The 17,152-nt window shown below is 44.4% G+C and overlaps 1 protein-coding gene across 11 annotated transcripts in view; it reads right to left on the minus strand.

Annotated features, from left to right (window-relative positions):
* Positions 1-2,525: 2,525 nt before the first annotated feature.
* mybpc3 (myosin binding protein C3) overlaps positions 2,526-17,152 on the minus strand; it is a 69,581-nt gene continuing 54,954 nt past the window's right edge. For 8 of the 11 annotated variants that reach the window (XM_031899773.1, XM_031899772.1, XM_031899771.1 and 5 more), the window contains 9 exons: positions 12,101-12,268; positions 9,367-9,455; positions 7,571-7,766; positions 7,345-7,484; positions 6,242-6,401; positions 5,538-5,674; positions 4,517-4,703; positions 3,810-3,842; positions 2,526-2,880 (listed from right to left, as the gene is read on the minus strand). In XM_031899773.1, coding sequence (XP_031755633.1) covers positions 3,832-3,842; positions 4,517-4,703; positions 5,538-5,674; positions 6,242-6,401; positions 7,345-7,484; positions 7,571-7,766; positions 9,367-9,455; positions 12,101-12,268 — 1,088 coding nt within the window. In that variant the 3' untranslated portion in view covers positions 2,526-2,880; positions 3,810-3,831. 11 annotated transcript variants of the gene reach the window in all.

A 17,152-nucleotide genomic window follows, 5' to 3' on the forward strand; every position in this document is an offset into this window, starting at 1 on the left:
AATAAATGATCCTGTACTACATTTCGTTGGTAGCTGGAACAGAAAGGTGATAGTTGAAGTCAGGCAGGATTACCCACCTGGGAGATGCTGCTAATCTTACCTCCCTGTCAATCTCTGTGCCTGTAACAGCCCCCTCTGTAACTGAACCAACTTCTGTCAGTCTCAGGCCTTGTCATAGGAGAAGTTAAACTCTTTGGGCACTGAGGTTCTGTGTATGTGAGTATATGATTGCCTGTTAACACCTATGGACTGCACTGACTGGGCAGTAAATTACTATGAATATTAGAATCCCAAGATTTACTACTGTATTTAATGCCGTGATTACAGATTCCATGAGGGGGCTTCTTATAATGATGAGGAGGCTGTCTGGCCCAGGCATTACATGGATACTGGAGAGCTCACCCCCATCTCAAAGCCTTCATTATAATCTGCTTATGGGACCCAGAAAAGATTTATGAAGGTTTTACACTCTGTTTACATTCTTTTATTAGGAATAACTGTCTGGCTTTTGTTGGAACTGGCACCAAAATACCATTACTGTTCATTCTGTTTTATACAGATAGGGCACCCGTTTCTCTTTAGCTGCCCACACATACATTTAACTTGACAGATCAGTATTTTGCAATCTGGCCACACACATGGATGGCCACAGTACTAATGCACCAATTGGAAGCAATTACAGATTGCTAGAAGCCTTCATAAGCACAGAAAGAGGTTTTATCAGCCACCCAGGTTGTCCTGTTCCATTCACTTCCATCCAACACTTTGGGTCAACCGAAGAACTTTGTTGGTTTGCGTGTTCCTGACTAAAGATCTCAGGCCCTTTGCCTCTGTCTTTTCTCTGTTTGTCTAGAATAGATACATCTCAACCCGGTCATGGGAGTGGTTGTGTATACACTCACCCGAATTCACACTTGAATAAACAAAATCTATTTATTACCGGGATATGAATTGTTCAGGAACAAATGGCCGATAAAAAGAAGATTTGGCAGGGATACCTCAGACCCTTTCCCCATGTTGACTTGCCAGATTGCTATATTCTTTATTAAATTCCCAAACTGGAACCACTCAATGGAGGATGATTTATGCTGTGTATACTGGTTAAGGACCAGGACCTGATGAAGGCTGAGGTGTACTGGCAGAATGCTCTTATTTGCCCTATTAATACAAACAGAGCTCCTTCTCTAAAACTAGAAGTTACTGCATAGATGAATGTATTTACGAGGAGAGCATCAAAGAGCTCTTGTAGAATGAACAATACTAGTGACCTTGGTCTACAAGAGAAAAGGTCAGGATGGTCACCAAAAACTCACTTGCGGAGCCATTTGCTTGAAGGCCACCATAATGGTATTGCCTTACCGGTATACCTTTTTCCACTTTAACTTTTCCCCAATGGCTAAGTCTCTTAGCACACTGAAGACAAAACTTAGAGCAGTAATGACAGACTTGATATACCAAATGGTCCGAGGCAATTATTGTGCCTTGTCACAAACCCTGTAAAGTTTGTGTTCATCAGAGACAATATGGCTCTTTGCAAACACTACTAGACCTATTTTATTTGCTGACCTTCCCTGCCTTTTGTGGTTATTACATGCAGAGTCAGAGTGAGGTACCTGGGGCCCAACACCAAGGGCCAACCACCCAGCCACCCCTGCTCCCCGCTCCCCACCCAAGCACTGCCATTGCTGCTCCTCTGCACTACTTACTTCACTGTTAAATTAAATTAAAGATAGCCGTGCGTTCCACTGTGAAATGCAAGGGCATCTTTTATTTAAGGATCAAGACTAAAGGTCCCCATACACGGGCCGATTCTAGCTGCCAATATTGGTCCCTTAGACTGATTCAGCAGCTAATTGGCCCGTGTATGGGCGCTACCGAAGGGCCTGCCTGACCGATATTTGGCCTGAAATCAGGCAGATATCAATCAGGCAGGTTCAGGGTCGGACTGGGGGGTGCAGGGCCCACCGGGGCTCCCGCCCCAGGGGCCCTGCAGGTGCCCCAGCCGCGTCCCCTAACCCCCCCAAGGGCCCCCCTAACCCCCCCGAAGGGCCCCCGCCTGACGTCCTCCCCGAGCGCGTATAAATTGAACGCGTCGGGGAGGAACAGTCAGTAGCGGGGAGCGCCGGCAAAGGTCGGACTGGGCCGCTGGGGCCCACTAGGGCCGGGGCCCACCGGGATTTTTCCCGGTGTCCCGGCGGCCCAGTCCGACCCTGGGCAGGTTAAAAAAATCTAGTCGGATCAGGGACACATCGGCACGTTGATGCGGTCCCCGAACTGACTTTGCCTATACCCGTTGTTACAATTCGCTCGTTTGGCCCCAGGGCCAAACAACCGAATTAGCCTGGATTCTACCGATATCACCCACCCATAGGTGGGGATATCAGGAGAAGATCCGCTCGCTTGGCGACATCGCCAAGCGAGCGGATCTGAAGGTGTATGGCCACCTTAAGGTGACTCCATCATGCCTTGGGCTGGCATCTCTGCCATAGGATCAGTCAACTAAATAAGGACCAATAAGAAGACTCTTTCCAACTACTCAACACGCTGAACGTTTATTACTTCTTTTTACCTTTCAAAATCACTTACACATATCATATTCTATATATCATACAGGCAACGCCCTTATCCCCCTGGCATTTAATCTCTTCCTGCCAATACTGCGAAAAATAATATCCACACCGAGATAGCCTCTGCTGCGTGAGATGAAGGCAAGGATCGTAGCAGGCAGCACAGTGCTCTTTGTTATTCTGTGAATCTAGAGATGATATTGCTGTGTGTCTGTGGGTTTCTTTTACATATATCTAATACAGATTGAACTTGCTTCATCTATGAATTTTACAGTCTGCGTCTCAACTCCTCTGTCTCCTCTGTTCCAGTCGCCTGAGAAAGAAGAACATTGTGTGAATAGATAGGAAACATAAGAGGAGATAGTAAGAGATGAAGCTAAATTGGATTCAGATCCGGCTAAATCCATGTTCCTGGCTGAACTAAATCCTTAAATACATGTTTTTTGTTCAACACAGAAGTTGAAAGTGTTTCACTGCATGCCTTTCACAGAAACGCTGCACTGAGTTCTCTGTCAAAAGATTAGTTGTGTCTGTTTTCCTCTGCCAGAGACACTCAGCTTCCTGCTCTCTCCCCTCTTCTGCTACCCCTCCCTCAAGAATGCTAAGAACTCACTCCCCCCCCTTAGGAATGTGGATCTGAGCCAATCAGCAGGAAGCTGATTTATAGTCTAACTACATGAGCATGTAGCATGTATTGGTCTCTGTGCAGGAGTGAGGCATTATGGGAACTTTTTTTACACAGCTCAGCGTTTTTTCTACCTGTTTGGCTTCTGATCATCTGAACAGGAGAAATATGGGGAGACTTAAGGGCACTATTGAGACAACTTGAAGGTATGCCTGCAGCTTGAGATTAACTCTTTATTAGCCTTTCCTTCTCCTTTAAAGACCCATTGTTGTTTCTCAGGGCCTTCTTAGCTCATGTTAAGATTACAGATATAGGGAAATATTGGTGTCTCAGTCATTCACAGTTCCAGAATATCTAGGATGATAAGGTGTCTATCCCAAATTTGAAAAGTACCATAGCTGGGCAGCCTTATCATAAGTCTGAAAATATACAGGGTAGCCATTGTGACCCGTCCTGTTTCGTACTCTCTAGCCCACCTTGCCGCCAATCTAAATCCCATTATTTTTTCCCTTTCACCTTCATGTTATTCTTTACTCCCCGATATACAGAAACATTGTACAGAAATGATCACCTTTCCCATTCATAATGGTAACCCCACACCATTAGTGGTTACTTACCTAAAATCACCCCATGGGACTGTTACTGAGGAACTGTAAAGAGAACAGAGAAAGGATTTATTATTCCTGTGGAAATATAACACAAAAAGAACCGACTGCTTCAGTCAGACCCAGACTCAGGGGCCCCTTCCCTGTTGCGACCTTTTCTTCACAAGGGCAAATTTGTGCTGTAAATTGATCCTACAAACAAGTGTTTGTATAGAGCTCTTGTACATCCAAACATGGATTGTGTGTTTCTTGATATACGTCTCACCCCGCCATGCCCCTGATATATTTAGTGCAAATCGAATGTAAAACCAGTATGATATATTTAGAGCCTTCTATGCCGCCCTTTATAGAAAGATGTTGTCATTTGATTCTCTAGAATTAAAGCCCCCACTGAAGGTCTGAACTTTGGAAATGAGTTGAGGTATAGGAAAATAATGGTGAATCAGTCTCTTTCATTGAAGAGCAAAAGGCCCTTCTCCCCAAATTGTACCCTAATTGGCCTTCAGGCTGAGCCTAAATGGAATGCTACACCCTAAATATAGGAAAATAATGCTGAATCAGTCTCTTACATTGAAGAGCAAAAGGTCTTTCTCCCCAAATTGTACCCTAATTGGCCTTCAGGCTGAGCCTAAACAGAATGCTACACCCTGGTTCTGCTGAGTCCTTTCTCAAGTAACCGTAGCATGAAGGGATGACTCCAGGCTCCCCCATACACTCACCTCGCACCTCCAGCCGGCATTCAGTTTCTGCCACCCCATGCTCATTGACTGCTTTGCATGTGTAGAGGCCACCATCGAATGGGCTTGGCTTCCTCACTTCCAATGTGAGCACCCCCTGCTTGCTGAAGGAGCGATAGCGGGCCTCCATGGACAGGTCCATCTTATTCTTATACCATGTGATCTTAGGCTGAGAGATGGTATTGGAGAGAATGTGTTTAGGAAAACAGGAATGAAAAGTAAATATCTGCACTATTTTATCAATAACTTTTTCATTTTTCACTTCTCTGCTAAATGATCCACAACTGATTTATCTTCAACATAACCCACCACCCACCATATACCTGCATAATTGTGGGTAAAACTGGGGTAACTGACCCAATGCAGGAATCTACTACTACTTAAGCTAGCCCATTAAAGGAGAAAGAAAGGTAAAAACTAAGTAAGCTTTATCAGAAAGGTCTATGTAGCCATAAGCACTCACAGAAACTGCACTGACTTCTCTGTCAAAAGATTCAAGAATGCTAAGAACTCACTCCCCCCCCCCTTAGGAATGTGGATCTGAGCCAATCAGCAGGAAGCTGACTCATAGGGGCACATTTACTAATCCACAAATCCGAATCACGAATGGGAAAAAATCGTATTGGAAACGAAAATTTCGGAAGATCGCATATATCACGAAAATGCTTACGAAAAAATCGTATTAGTCATAATACGATACATAATATCGTATTGGGGATCCGAAAGTCCCGAAATTTTCGTACCGAACAATTGTAAACAGCGGTAAAACCTTTCCGATTTTTTCGTGCAAACGTCCGAAAAAGTCGTGCGCCATACGAAAAGTCGTGCGGACGCCCGAAAAAATCTTCGAAAATACGCTCGGAGCGTTCGTGCTTTTGTAAATGTGCCCCATAGTCTAACTAACTGAGCACGTACTCCGGTCTTGGTCTTAGTGCAGGAGTAAGGCATTATGGGAACTTTCCTTCTCTCTTAACAAAGGGCATATTCCCACAGAACCTTATACCTTGGGTATGCCTCGTACGGCACAACTGAGGGTGGCATTGTACCCCGCAACAACAGACCGGTCATTCAGTGGGTGAGTAAACTTAGGGGCCTCCTCAAACTCATGATCTTTGTAAGTTGGAGGTTTGTAGGCAGTTCCTGCAGTAAATAGTGAGAATTAGTTAAACCAGCCATAAATAGACAACTGAAACAAACAAATTAATTACAGATAGAAAGAAATAGATGAATTAAGACGCCTTAGGTAATGGGATAAAGGAATAATTGAAGGTACCCGTACCAAATACGATGTGGAGACCCGAGTGTGAATACCCCGAGTCTATCTCCTGATGGATCTAAACCAAAACCTCAACACAGTCAATTCGGCTCAAATCATATAAAGAGAAAGAAACGAAAAAAGCTCACCGAACCCGTAGCTGGGAAAGGCAGAATCATGTGTAGACTAAGGAGCTCCAAACGCACCGGACACAGAAGGTTCACTAAAACTCGATCTTTATTATTCCATTTAAAATCAGTATGCCTGACGCGTTTCGTGCTTTTGTGCCTATGATTACATGCGGTAATGCACAAAAAGCGTCAGGCGTTTTAGTGAACCTTCTGTGTCCGGTGCATTTGGAGCTTCTTTATCTACACATGATTCAGCCATAAATAGATACCAATAATGATAATGTTCTAATAATATATCCAATAAGATGTGTTTGTGCTTACCGGTTTTCTGGATATAGGCACTGTTCTTTGTAGTGCAAGGTTTCTCACTCAGGCCGCACATGTTCTCACTGAACACTCGGAAGTAATACTCGTTGCCCATGATCAGATCGGACACCACGCAGTGTGTTCGCCTATAGTGCTCGAAGACTGTGAACCATTCCTGCAAACACACATAAACTGTAAGCTACGCTTCAGTGGCGGGATTGAGAATGACTTTCCCTACCATTAACACTATGTACACATACTGTATGGGCTGACCTATGGGAGACAAGGCAAAGCAGTTGCATTACGGGATCATAGCCCATTTCTGCCATCTTTGATTTTTGTTTCCATGTTGTCCCAAACATATAGCAATATAGGTCACTGGCCAAATGGGTATTTTATTTTGGACACTTGAGAACAGGGTCAGACTGAGCTTCCTGGAGACCAAGGAATCACCTGGTGGGCCCCACTGTGTGACAAGTCTCTTCACCTTTCATATTTTTACCATAGAGCCATGTTACACAAAGGGGGGGATTTACTAATCCACGAACGGTCCGAATGCGTCCGAATGCGTTTTTTTCGTAATGATCGGTATTTTTGCGACTTTTTCGTCGCCGTAGCAACTTTTTCGTATGTTCCACAACTTTTTCGTATGTCCCACAACTTTTTCGTCGCCGTAGCAACTTTTTCATATATTTTCCGCGACTTTTTCGTCGCCGCCGTTTACAAACGCTCAATACGAAAAAATCGTGACGGCGACGAAATAGTCACGCAAAATACGATAAAGTTGTGACGGCGAAGAAAAAGTCGCGAAAAATTGCGACAGCGACGAAAAAGTCGCAAAATTTTTGTTTCCAATTCGATTTTTTCCCTTTCGGGATTCGGATTCGTGGATTAGTAAATCTGCCCCTAATACTATTTACTACATGTTATCTAATGGTTGTTACAGTGGGCCCTGGATGACATGTTTCTGGTAGGCCCTAGGAAGGCCAGTCCAACAGTGCCTGAGGGCCCCTATATGGTGTAGCCTACACGTCTTTGATCTTGTATTTCCATTGATGCTTTTCCATATATTGTTGTAAAGCTCAATTCATTTCTACCATCTCGCTCTTACTACTCACCATGGTCTTTTTATCTGCTTTCTGGACAGTGTATCCAGTAATTTCCGTGTTTCCATCATCTTGGGGAGGAGCCCATTCCAGTGCCACATTGAATCCCCAGATTTCAACGATCTTTAATTTCTGAGGGGCACTTGGTTTATCTGAAATGTTGGAAGTCAATGCAGTTAGTACAGAACCCCATAAAAATAACGATCTTCTTAATTTAAAATGGTTCCTGACCACCTACCTACGATTTGGATGCAGATGGTGGCCGAGTCCTCGCAGTTCTCAATCTGGATTTGAACTTTATATTCCCCAGAATGGTCTCGCTCTGCCTTTCTTATAAACAAAATGGTGTCTGCTTCACTGTTGCGGATTCCGACTTGTTTTGGGTCAACAGGCTGTCCATCTTTCAGCCAGGTCACCACTGGGCGTGGCTTACCCTGCACCCCAAAATATGTTAGTAATTATATTCAGGATACAAAGAGCTAGATACACCATGTAAATACCCACTGGCATAATTACACCATAAACAGCCCTGTGTCTGTCATCATACTCCTCAATGACATCATACCACAGCCTACTCATTTCTAGGTCACACCCGTTCTGGCTTTCTGTAGAGCAGTGGTTGCCACACTTATTCAGTGTAAGCCACATTTGGCCATGGCCCTCTCATCTCATAACTAAGTTGCAAACCCATGAAAACACTGCTGAAGCAGCCAATCAGCCAGACTTCCAATAATATCTAGGATATAAAAAACAGTTCACCCCAAGTCTTGATTCTGTCTCCCCCAAGCAGGGCCGGAACTAGGGGGAAGGCAGAAGAGGCACCTGCCTAGGGCGCAACGGTGGGAGGGGCGCTATGTACCTCTTCTTTCACCTACCTCTAGTTCCGGGCACTTTCGTCCTCATCACAGCCCCCCCGGCAGCGGCCTGCAACCCAGTCGTGCATTGTGCGGTCACTTGCGCATGTGTGCACACACGGGGGAGGGGAGTTGGTTGCGGTAGGCGGGCCAAGCCGACCAGGTTGCCTAGGGCGCCCGGTTGGCTTGGTCCGGCACTGCCCCCAAGTCTCCTAAAATCTAAATGGCCTTCAGGCTTGGGCCAACTAAAAGGTGCTACAATTACGATCTTTCCCACGACTATTGGTCATAGGAAGGATCGTTCATCCACTTTACTAACATTAAGAGCTGAATCAGCAGATACGCAGGTACAAACAAAGGAATTCTTACCCCACATCTGAGGATTCACCATTAATGTTTACAATGTTGGGGCACCTTCAAAATTTCTGCCCTATTGGCGAGATAACCAAAATCCAAGGCTTTTACCAATATCGGTTACCTTGTCTCCAACCATACACACGCTGATTATCGTGCAAACCAAGTTGTGTATGTATATCGATGTGTGTATGGCCACCTTAAAGGTCCCCATACACGTTGGGATTCGTTCGCTTGGCGAGATCGCCAAGCGAGCGGAGCTTCACCTGATATCCCCACCTACGGGTGGGCGATATCGGGGAGCGTGTAGGTTTGGGGCCAAACGATCAAATAATATTGGAGGCAATGAGGCAGTTGGTTCGGGGACCGCATCAACGTGCCGATGCGGTCCCCGATCCGGCTGAATTTTCTAACCTGGCTGATCGATATCTGGCCAATTTCAGGCCAGATATTGGTCGGCCAGGCCCCTCGTTTGTGCCCCTACACGGGCCGGTAAGCTGCTGAATCAGTCCAAGGGACCCATATCGGCAGCTACTATCGGCCTGTGTATGGGGACCTTAAGGCTCTGAGCCCTACTATGGGGGTGCCATAGGGGGGAGACCACTACTGCAGAGAGATAATATACACAATAGGAGCCCAACAGGAAGTGATAAAAAGCTCGGACAAGGCTTAAGCTGCAATAATAGCGAGTAATACTGTCGTATAATCTTGGAACAAAATAAAAAAATATAATTATATTACAGCTTTATCCATCTGCCAAATTTACAGAAAAAGAAAAGGTATGGAGGACATTCCTATTGGATTATCCTCTTGTATGCAACCGCACCTGGAAGGGAATGACGATGTTCACTGTTTCACCAACTTTCTTGATCAGTTTTTGTCTGAGGTATCGTGGAAGCCAGATCTTTGGACGTTCTAGGAGGGAACCAGAATAAAAGTAATAAGTAAACGGATATATTTAGACCTCTCTTGGCTGTGTCTGGCTTCCCAACAAGCGAATGTATCTATTAATATACTGTATGAGGGTATATACCTATAAGCAAACAATGAAATACTGCTAAAATTCATTGTTAGTACTATGTTTAGCATGAAGGATTATTTGAGTGAGATCAAGTTTAATTCCCTTTAGAAGATATATTTGGAAGCCCAGTCTGAAGGGTGAGATTTGTGATAAACATTATTTACTGCCCTGGATATTCTTGGAACTATGACTTAATTACTGATGCACCAATGTTTTCCTATATCGCTAAGCTTTTTCGTTCACTAAGGGCTCCCTGACCAAAGGCTGGACCTTCAAGGGTGACTTGAAATGCACCAAAGTATCAGCCACTAACAAAAACTTTAAGCCAATCAGAGGTATGAGTGATTTCTCATGGGCCCCCAGTAACAATCAGATGGCTATCTATTTGTGAGAACAACATAATTAGAGAACAGTAAAGATTTACAGTAAGAAGGCTTAGCTTCCCCAAAAAGCGATCAATTTCTATTTACATATATATAATGATAAGGTCTCCTTCTGTTGGTGGCACCCTAAACAAAAATGTCACCTTCCCCCTGGCAAATGAAATGGCTTTTGTGTGCAGGGCTGTCGGGAAGTAAAAATATTTGTGACTGCATTGGCCCCAAAGGTTAGAGCCCTTCAGAGATGCATGTGTAGGCGGGAAGTGTATTTTGTATTTAGGCAGGTAGAATATCAAAGGATGGCGACAGTTGGGCAAGATGGTGACAAAGAGTCCAAGGTATCCACAATAACCATTGGTTGCTGAATTACAACTCTGTACACCAACTGTCAGCTGAACGTATCAGGACATCTTTGACTTTCTCAGAGAGTCATGCCCGTGGGTTCTTTTTTTTGCACAGACACCTGTGTCCCCAGGCACCACTAGTTTTTTAATTCCATCCCATCCATCTAGTATATAATCTTTGATAGCAGTAACCTATTAGCAAGACCTAAATCAATAATTGGGTAGGTGAATATATTGAGTACTGAGATCCTGCCTAGAGCATGGCAGGGCCAAATATAAAGACTAGGGTGCCTTGGCAATGAAGGACTGAGGGCCAATATACCAGAACTGTCCAACCTGTGGCCCTTCAGCTTTCAACTTTTCAGGACATCCCTCATATAGCTACTGAATAAAGCTATCAATACACAATGTATCACAATATATATTATTACCCCCCTGTGATGTTGAGGGCCCAGAGCAACTGCCCTTTCTTCCCTACCCTAAAGCCCAGGATTTGGGGTTCACAGGGCCAAAGGGGCAGCTAATCAAGCTATAGGTTGGAACAGAACAGCTGCACCGTGTTGGCCTTCTTTGCCCAGGCAGTGAGTGGGCCGTGGTGTCCCTCTGCACTAAGCCCCTTCACTGAGTGTGACAGTGTTTGTATTGGCTGAATTCCCTCTCTGTGCCCTTTGCGTTCTGTTGGGAGTTGTCTCGGCTCAGTGGAACATCCAGCTGACAGGTACAGGCTCTTCTATTATAAATAATGTTGGATTATCTTACATGTGGTGTTGATCCAAACAGGGGATTCCAATAATCCTTTCCCAGCCGGGGGGGGGGGGGGGGGGGGATGTTCTGTATTCCTGCCAACTGGTGCATATCCAGTTCCTGCTGAACTACAATTCTCCACTGGGGATCCTGGGAGCTGGTAGTTTAGCAGAGGCGGAACTAACCATCAGAAATCATGAGGTCTCATACTACATTTATCAGTCCCTTCCCCCATAAGGCCCAGGTTATTAGCACTGACTGCCCGGGCACTGTGAGCACTGGGTCATCCAACATAATCCAACAAACTGGACCTGTCTGTCTCATGAAAGGAACGGATTCCCACCTGTCCCCCACCCCAGTGATGGCCCTGTCCCCCACCCCAGTGATGGCCCTGTCCCCCCACCCCAGTGATGGCCCTGTCCCCCCACCCCAGTGATGGCCCTGTCCCCCCACCCCAGTGATTGCCCTGCCCCCCACCCCAGTGATGGCCCTGCCCCCCACCCAGTGATGGCCCTGTCCCCCCACCCCAGTGATGGCCCTGTCCCCCCACCCCAGTGATGGCCCTGTCCCCCCACCCCAGTGATGGCCCTGTCCCCCACCCCAGTGACTGCCCTGTCCCCCCACCCCAGTGATGGCTCTGCCCCCCACCCCAGTGACGGCCCTGTCCCCCCACCCCAGTGATGGCCCTGTCCCCCCACCCCAGTGATGGCCCTGTCCCCCCACCCCAGTGATTGCCCTGTCCCCCCACCCCAGTGATGGCCCTGTCCCCCCACCCCAGTGATGGCCCTGTCCCCCCACCCCAGTGATGGCCCTGTCCCCCTACCCCAGTGATGGCCCTGTCCCCCCACCCCAGTGATTGCCCTGTCCCCCCACCCCAGTGATGGCCCTGTCCCCCTACCCCAGTGATGGCCCTGACCCCCACCCCAGTGACTGCCCTGTCCCCCCACCCCAGTGATGGCTCTGCCCCCCCACCCCAGTGATGGCCCTGTCCCCCCACCCCAGTGATGGCCCTGCCCCCCACCCCAGTAATGGCCCCTCCCCTGTACAGGTAACAGCCTGTATAACACCTACGCATGATTTCGCGAATGGTCACAGGTTCTTTCATGGTACAGGGCTCGCTGGGTCCTGCCAGATTGATGGCACGCACTCTAAAGGTGAGTCTCTCTCCGGTGGGAAGGTCACGGATCATGACTGAATTTCTCTCAGTGAGGCCTTGCAGTGCTGGGACCCACTCTGTGGCTGCAGGGAAAAGGGGCAAGACAATGTATGGGGTTAGAAAGTAAAAGACTGGGAAACCAAAAGTAGCTAACGGGCCAGACTAAACACTGGGATACCCCATACCCATTGTCTGTCAGATGGCATAGCGACAGATTTCTGTAACATTCTATTTACATACATAGGAGTTCTCAGATCTGCCAGGGTCTCACAGAGAAACAGCTGCCATTGATTTACACTGCCGACAACTGCTTGGGCTTCCTGAGTAACAGCCGCTCCCGCTGGAATCCTCTTATATATATATATATATATATACTGTATAATATATGTGTGTTTGTCCTGGCAGTGTGTGAATTGTATTGAGCATCTCAGGGGTAAAGTAGAGAAAAGTAGTGGGAAAAGGCAATGTTCATTAAATATTATATTGCTATACAGGTATAAGACCTGTTATCCAGAATGCTCAGGACCAAGGGTATTCCGGATAAGGGGTCTTTCCATCATTTGGATCTTCAGACCTTAAGTCTACTAAGAAATCAATAAAACGTTAATTAAACCCAATAGGACTGTTCTGCCCCAATAAGGGGTAATTATATCTTAGTTGGGATCAAGTACAGGTACTGTTTTATTATTACAGAGAAAAGGGAATCATTTAACCATTAAATAAACCCAATAGGGCTGTTCTGCCCCCAATAAGGGGTAATTATATCTTAGTTGGGATCAAGTACAGGTACTGTTTTATTATTACAGAGAAAAGGGAATCATTTAACCATTAAATAAACCCAATAGGGCTGTTCTGCCCCCAATAAGGGGTAATAATATCTTAGTTGGGATCAAGTACAGGTACTGTTTTATTATTACAGAGAAAAGGGAATAATTTAACCATGAAATAAACCCAATAGGGCTGTTCTGCCCCCAATAAGGGGTAATTATATCTTAGTTGGGATCAAGTACAGGTACTGTTTTATTATTACAGAGAAAAAGGAAATCAATTTTAAAAATCTGAATAATTTGATTAAAATGGAGTCTATGTGAGACAGGCTTTCCGTAATTCGGAGCTTTCTGGATATCGGGTTTCCGGATAAGGGATCCCATACCTGTACTGTATAAAGAATTGCTATTTGTTTTAATATATGTGTCAGGGACATCTAAAAAGCTGCAGCTGTACTGCAATCCCCCCAATGGCCAAAGGCAACAACCTCTAGGAGCTGCTGGTTAGACATCTCTGAGTTATTGATTCCCCACCAATAGGCTGCCGATTTCTGAACATATATGGGGGTGCCTATTTGTAAGGTGACTGTAATCTACTAACTATCTACTAACGCTACTATCTTGTCCCAGTCTCCCAGTTGCCCCCTGTGTAAGTTCACTCCCGCTGAATGTACAGAACTTTACTGCAGGTTTCTGTACTGGGAATGTACCAAGGTTGAACTTGTGTAGGGGACTCTTGGCAGCTTAGGGCTCTCCCCCTGCAGAAAACTACTCCGGGCAAGTGCAATATTCATAAAAGATGAGCAAAACCGCCTTTTTTAATAACAAATATCTAGCAGATGGTGATATAAAAGGGGTGCTGTGTTGATGTTCAGGAGTGGAGCAGTGATATAAAAGAGGCATTTTGGGTGGGGTGAGCTGATCTAGAAACAGGGACTGGGGTAGAACAGGGCCAGGTCAGGAGTGGAACAATGGGGAATTGCAAATATCAGTAAATTTGTAGTGAAAGTATGGGATCCCTTATCCGGAAATAAGCTCCAAATTACGGAAAGCCTGTCTCCCATAGACTCCATTTTAATCAAATAGATCAGATTTTTAAAATGTATAACTTTTTTCTCTGTAATAATAAAACAGTACCTGTACTTGATCCCAACTAAGATATAATTACCCCTTATTGGGGGCAGAACAGCCCTATTGGGTTTATTTAATGGTTAAATGATTCCCTTTTCTCTGTAATAATAAAACAGTACCTTGTACTTGATCCCAACTAAGATATAATTACCCCTTATTGGGGGCAGAACAGCCCTATTGGGTTTATTTAATGGTTAAATGATTCCCTTTTCTCTGTAATAATAAAACAGTACCTGTACTTGATCCCAACTAAGATATAATTACCCCTTATTGGGGCAGAACAGCCCTATTGGGTTTATTTAATGGTTAAATGACTCCCTTTTTTCTGTAATAATAAAACAGTACCTGTACTTGATCCCAACTAAGATATAATTACCCCTTATTGGGGGCAGAACAGCCCTATTGGGTTTATTTAATGGTTAAATGATTCCCTTTTCTCTGTAATAATAAAACAGTACCTTGTACTTGATCCCAACTAAGATATAATTACCCCTTATTGGGGGCAGAACAGCCCTATTGGGTTTATTTAATGGTTAAATGACTCCCTTTTTTCTGTAATAATAAAACAGTACCTGTACTTGATCCCAACTAAGATATAATTACCCCTTATTGGGGGCAGAACAGTCCTATTGGGTTTATTTAATGGTTAAATGACTCCCTTTTTTCTGTAATAATAAAACAGTACCTGTACTTGATCCCAACTAAGATATAATTACCCCTTATTGGGGCAGAACAGCCCTATTGGGTTTATTTAATGGTTAAATGACTCCCTTTTTTCTGTAATAATAAAACAGTACCTGTACTTGATCCCAACTAAGATATAATTACCCCTTATTGGGGGCAGAACAGTCCTATTGGGTTTATTTAATGGTTAAATGATTCCCTTTTCTCTGTAATAATAAAACAGTACCTGTACTTGATCCCAACTAAGATATAATTACCCCTTATTGGGGGCAGAACAGCCCTATTGGGTTTATTTAATGGTTAAATGATTCCCTTTTCTCTGTAATAATAAAACAGTACCTGTACTTGATCCCAACTAAGATATAATTACCCCTTATTGGGGGCAGAACAGCCCTATTGGGTTTATTTAATGGTTAAATGATTCCCTTTTCTCTGTAATAATAAAACAGTACCTGTACTTGATCCCAACTAAGATATAATTACCCCTTATTGGGGGCAGAACAGTCCTATTGGGTTTATTTAATGGTTAAATGATTCCCTTTTCTCTGTAATAATAAAACAGTACCTGTACTTGATCCCAACTAAGATATAATTACCCCTTATTGGGGGCAGAACAGCCCTATTGGGTTTATTTAATGGTTAAATGATTCCCTTTTCTCTGTAATAATAAAACAGTACCTGTACTTGATCCCAACTAAGATATAATTACCCCTTATTGGGGGCAGAACAGCCCTATTGGGTTTGATTAATGGTTTATTGATTTTTTAGTAGACTTAAGGTATGGAGATCCATATATAGAAATACCCCTGGAATATCCGGAATACCCTTGGTCCCGAGCGTTCTGGATAATTTGTCCTATACCTGTACTAGCCCCAGTCCTGTGATACCAAATTTGTAATACATACATTCAATAGTATGTTTCTGAATTTTATCCTTAACTGTCTGTGTTTTTGAGTGACAGATGGAATCATCATTTTCCCAAAACTCCTTCTCAGTCAGTCCCAGGATCCACGTGGATTTGGCCCAAGCCGCTATAAATCCTGAGCCGGCCTGTGTGTATCCTGGCTATGCGGCTGGGGAGCGTGCCCTGGCTGGTTAGCGGTGTCAGTCAGAGAATGCCCAGCAGCCGCGGGGAGAGGCCCATGGCATGTGTCCAACCCCAATCATTAGAATTCATTATCATCTGTCTGGGGGCCAGAAGGAAATCCAGAGCGAAGAGAGCGGGGGAATATGAACCATGAGATCAGGTAACTCATAAGTCCAAATAATAGAAATAACAAGTAGGATTTCCATCTTCGTTGGCTACTTTAATTGGAAATTCTTGGGCTGTTCCTAAGGCAGATAAAATAGGCTCGATGGCTGCTCATAAACCGGGGGGGTTTCCTGGCACAGTGTTTGCGCAGCAGATGATAATTAAAGGGACACTTGCTCTCAAATAGAAGCCAACTTGCTACACACACTCATGGCTACATAAAGATGGGGCTACCTGTACCTGCCTTTCCAAACCCTAACATGCTCAGCCCAAAGCCATTTTCCCTAAAACTTTCTACTTCCTGTTTCTAGGTCCAACAGAAGGAAGTGACTTTATCAATCTAAAAGGACATGGAAACCTTACTGGAAGCTCTTGCATTACACCGCCCAGCTCTCTGAGGTATGCACTCTAACCTTAATAGATGCAAGAGGATATTCCAACCAGAATCTAAGCTACAAGCTTTACTCTGTCAGTCATCTTGCTGTTATCTAACCTAAGAGTAATTTTAAGTCACTGATAATACTCTGTATGAACCAAGATGGCAGATAGACCACTAGAAGGCAAGATTCTTATTGGATTCTGATAATTCTTATTGGATTCACTGATAATACTCTGTATGAACCAAGATGGCAGCTAGACAACTAGAAGACAGGGTTCCTTTTGGATTCTGATAATTCTTACTGGACTCACTGATAATGCTCTGTATGAACCAAGATGGCAGATAGACAACTAGAAGGCAGGATTCTTATTGGATTTTGATAATTCTTATAGGACTCACTGATTATACTCTGTATGAACCAAGATGGCAGCTAGACAACTAGAAGGCATGGTTCCTTTTGGATTATGATAATTCTTATTGGACTCAATGATAATACTTTATATGAAGATGGCAGATAGATAACTAGAAGGCAGGGTTCTTATTGGATTCTGATAATTCTTATTGGATTCAATTATTATACTCTGTATGAACCAAGATGGCAGATAGACAACTAGAAAGCAGGGTTCTTATTGGATTCCGATAATTCTTATAGGACTCACTGATAATACTCTGTATAAACCAAGATGGCAGATAGACAACTAGAAGGCAGGGTTCTTATTGGATTCCGATAATTCTTATTGGATTCACTGATAAT

Source organism: Xenopus tropicalis, chromosome 4 (genome assembly GCF_000004195.4).
Source record: "Xenopus tropicalis strain Nigerian chromosome 4, UCB_Xtro_10.0, whole genome shotgun sequence".
NCBI lineage: Eukaryota > Metazoa > Chordata > Amphibia > Anura > Pipidae > Xenopus > Xenopus tropicalis.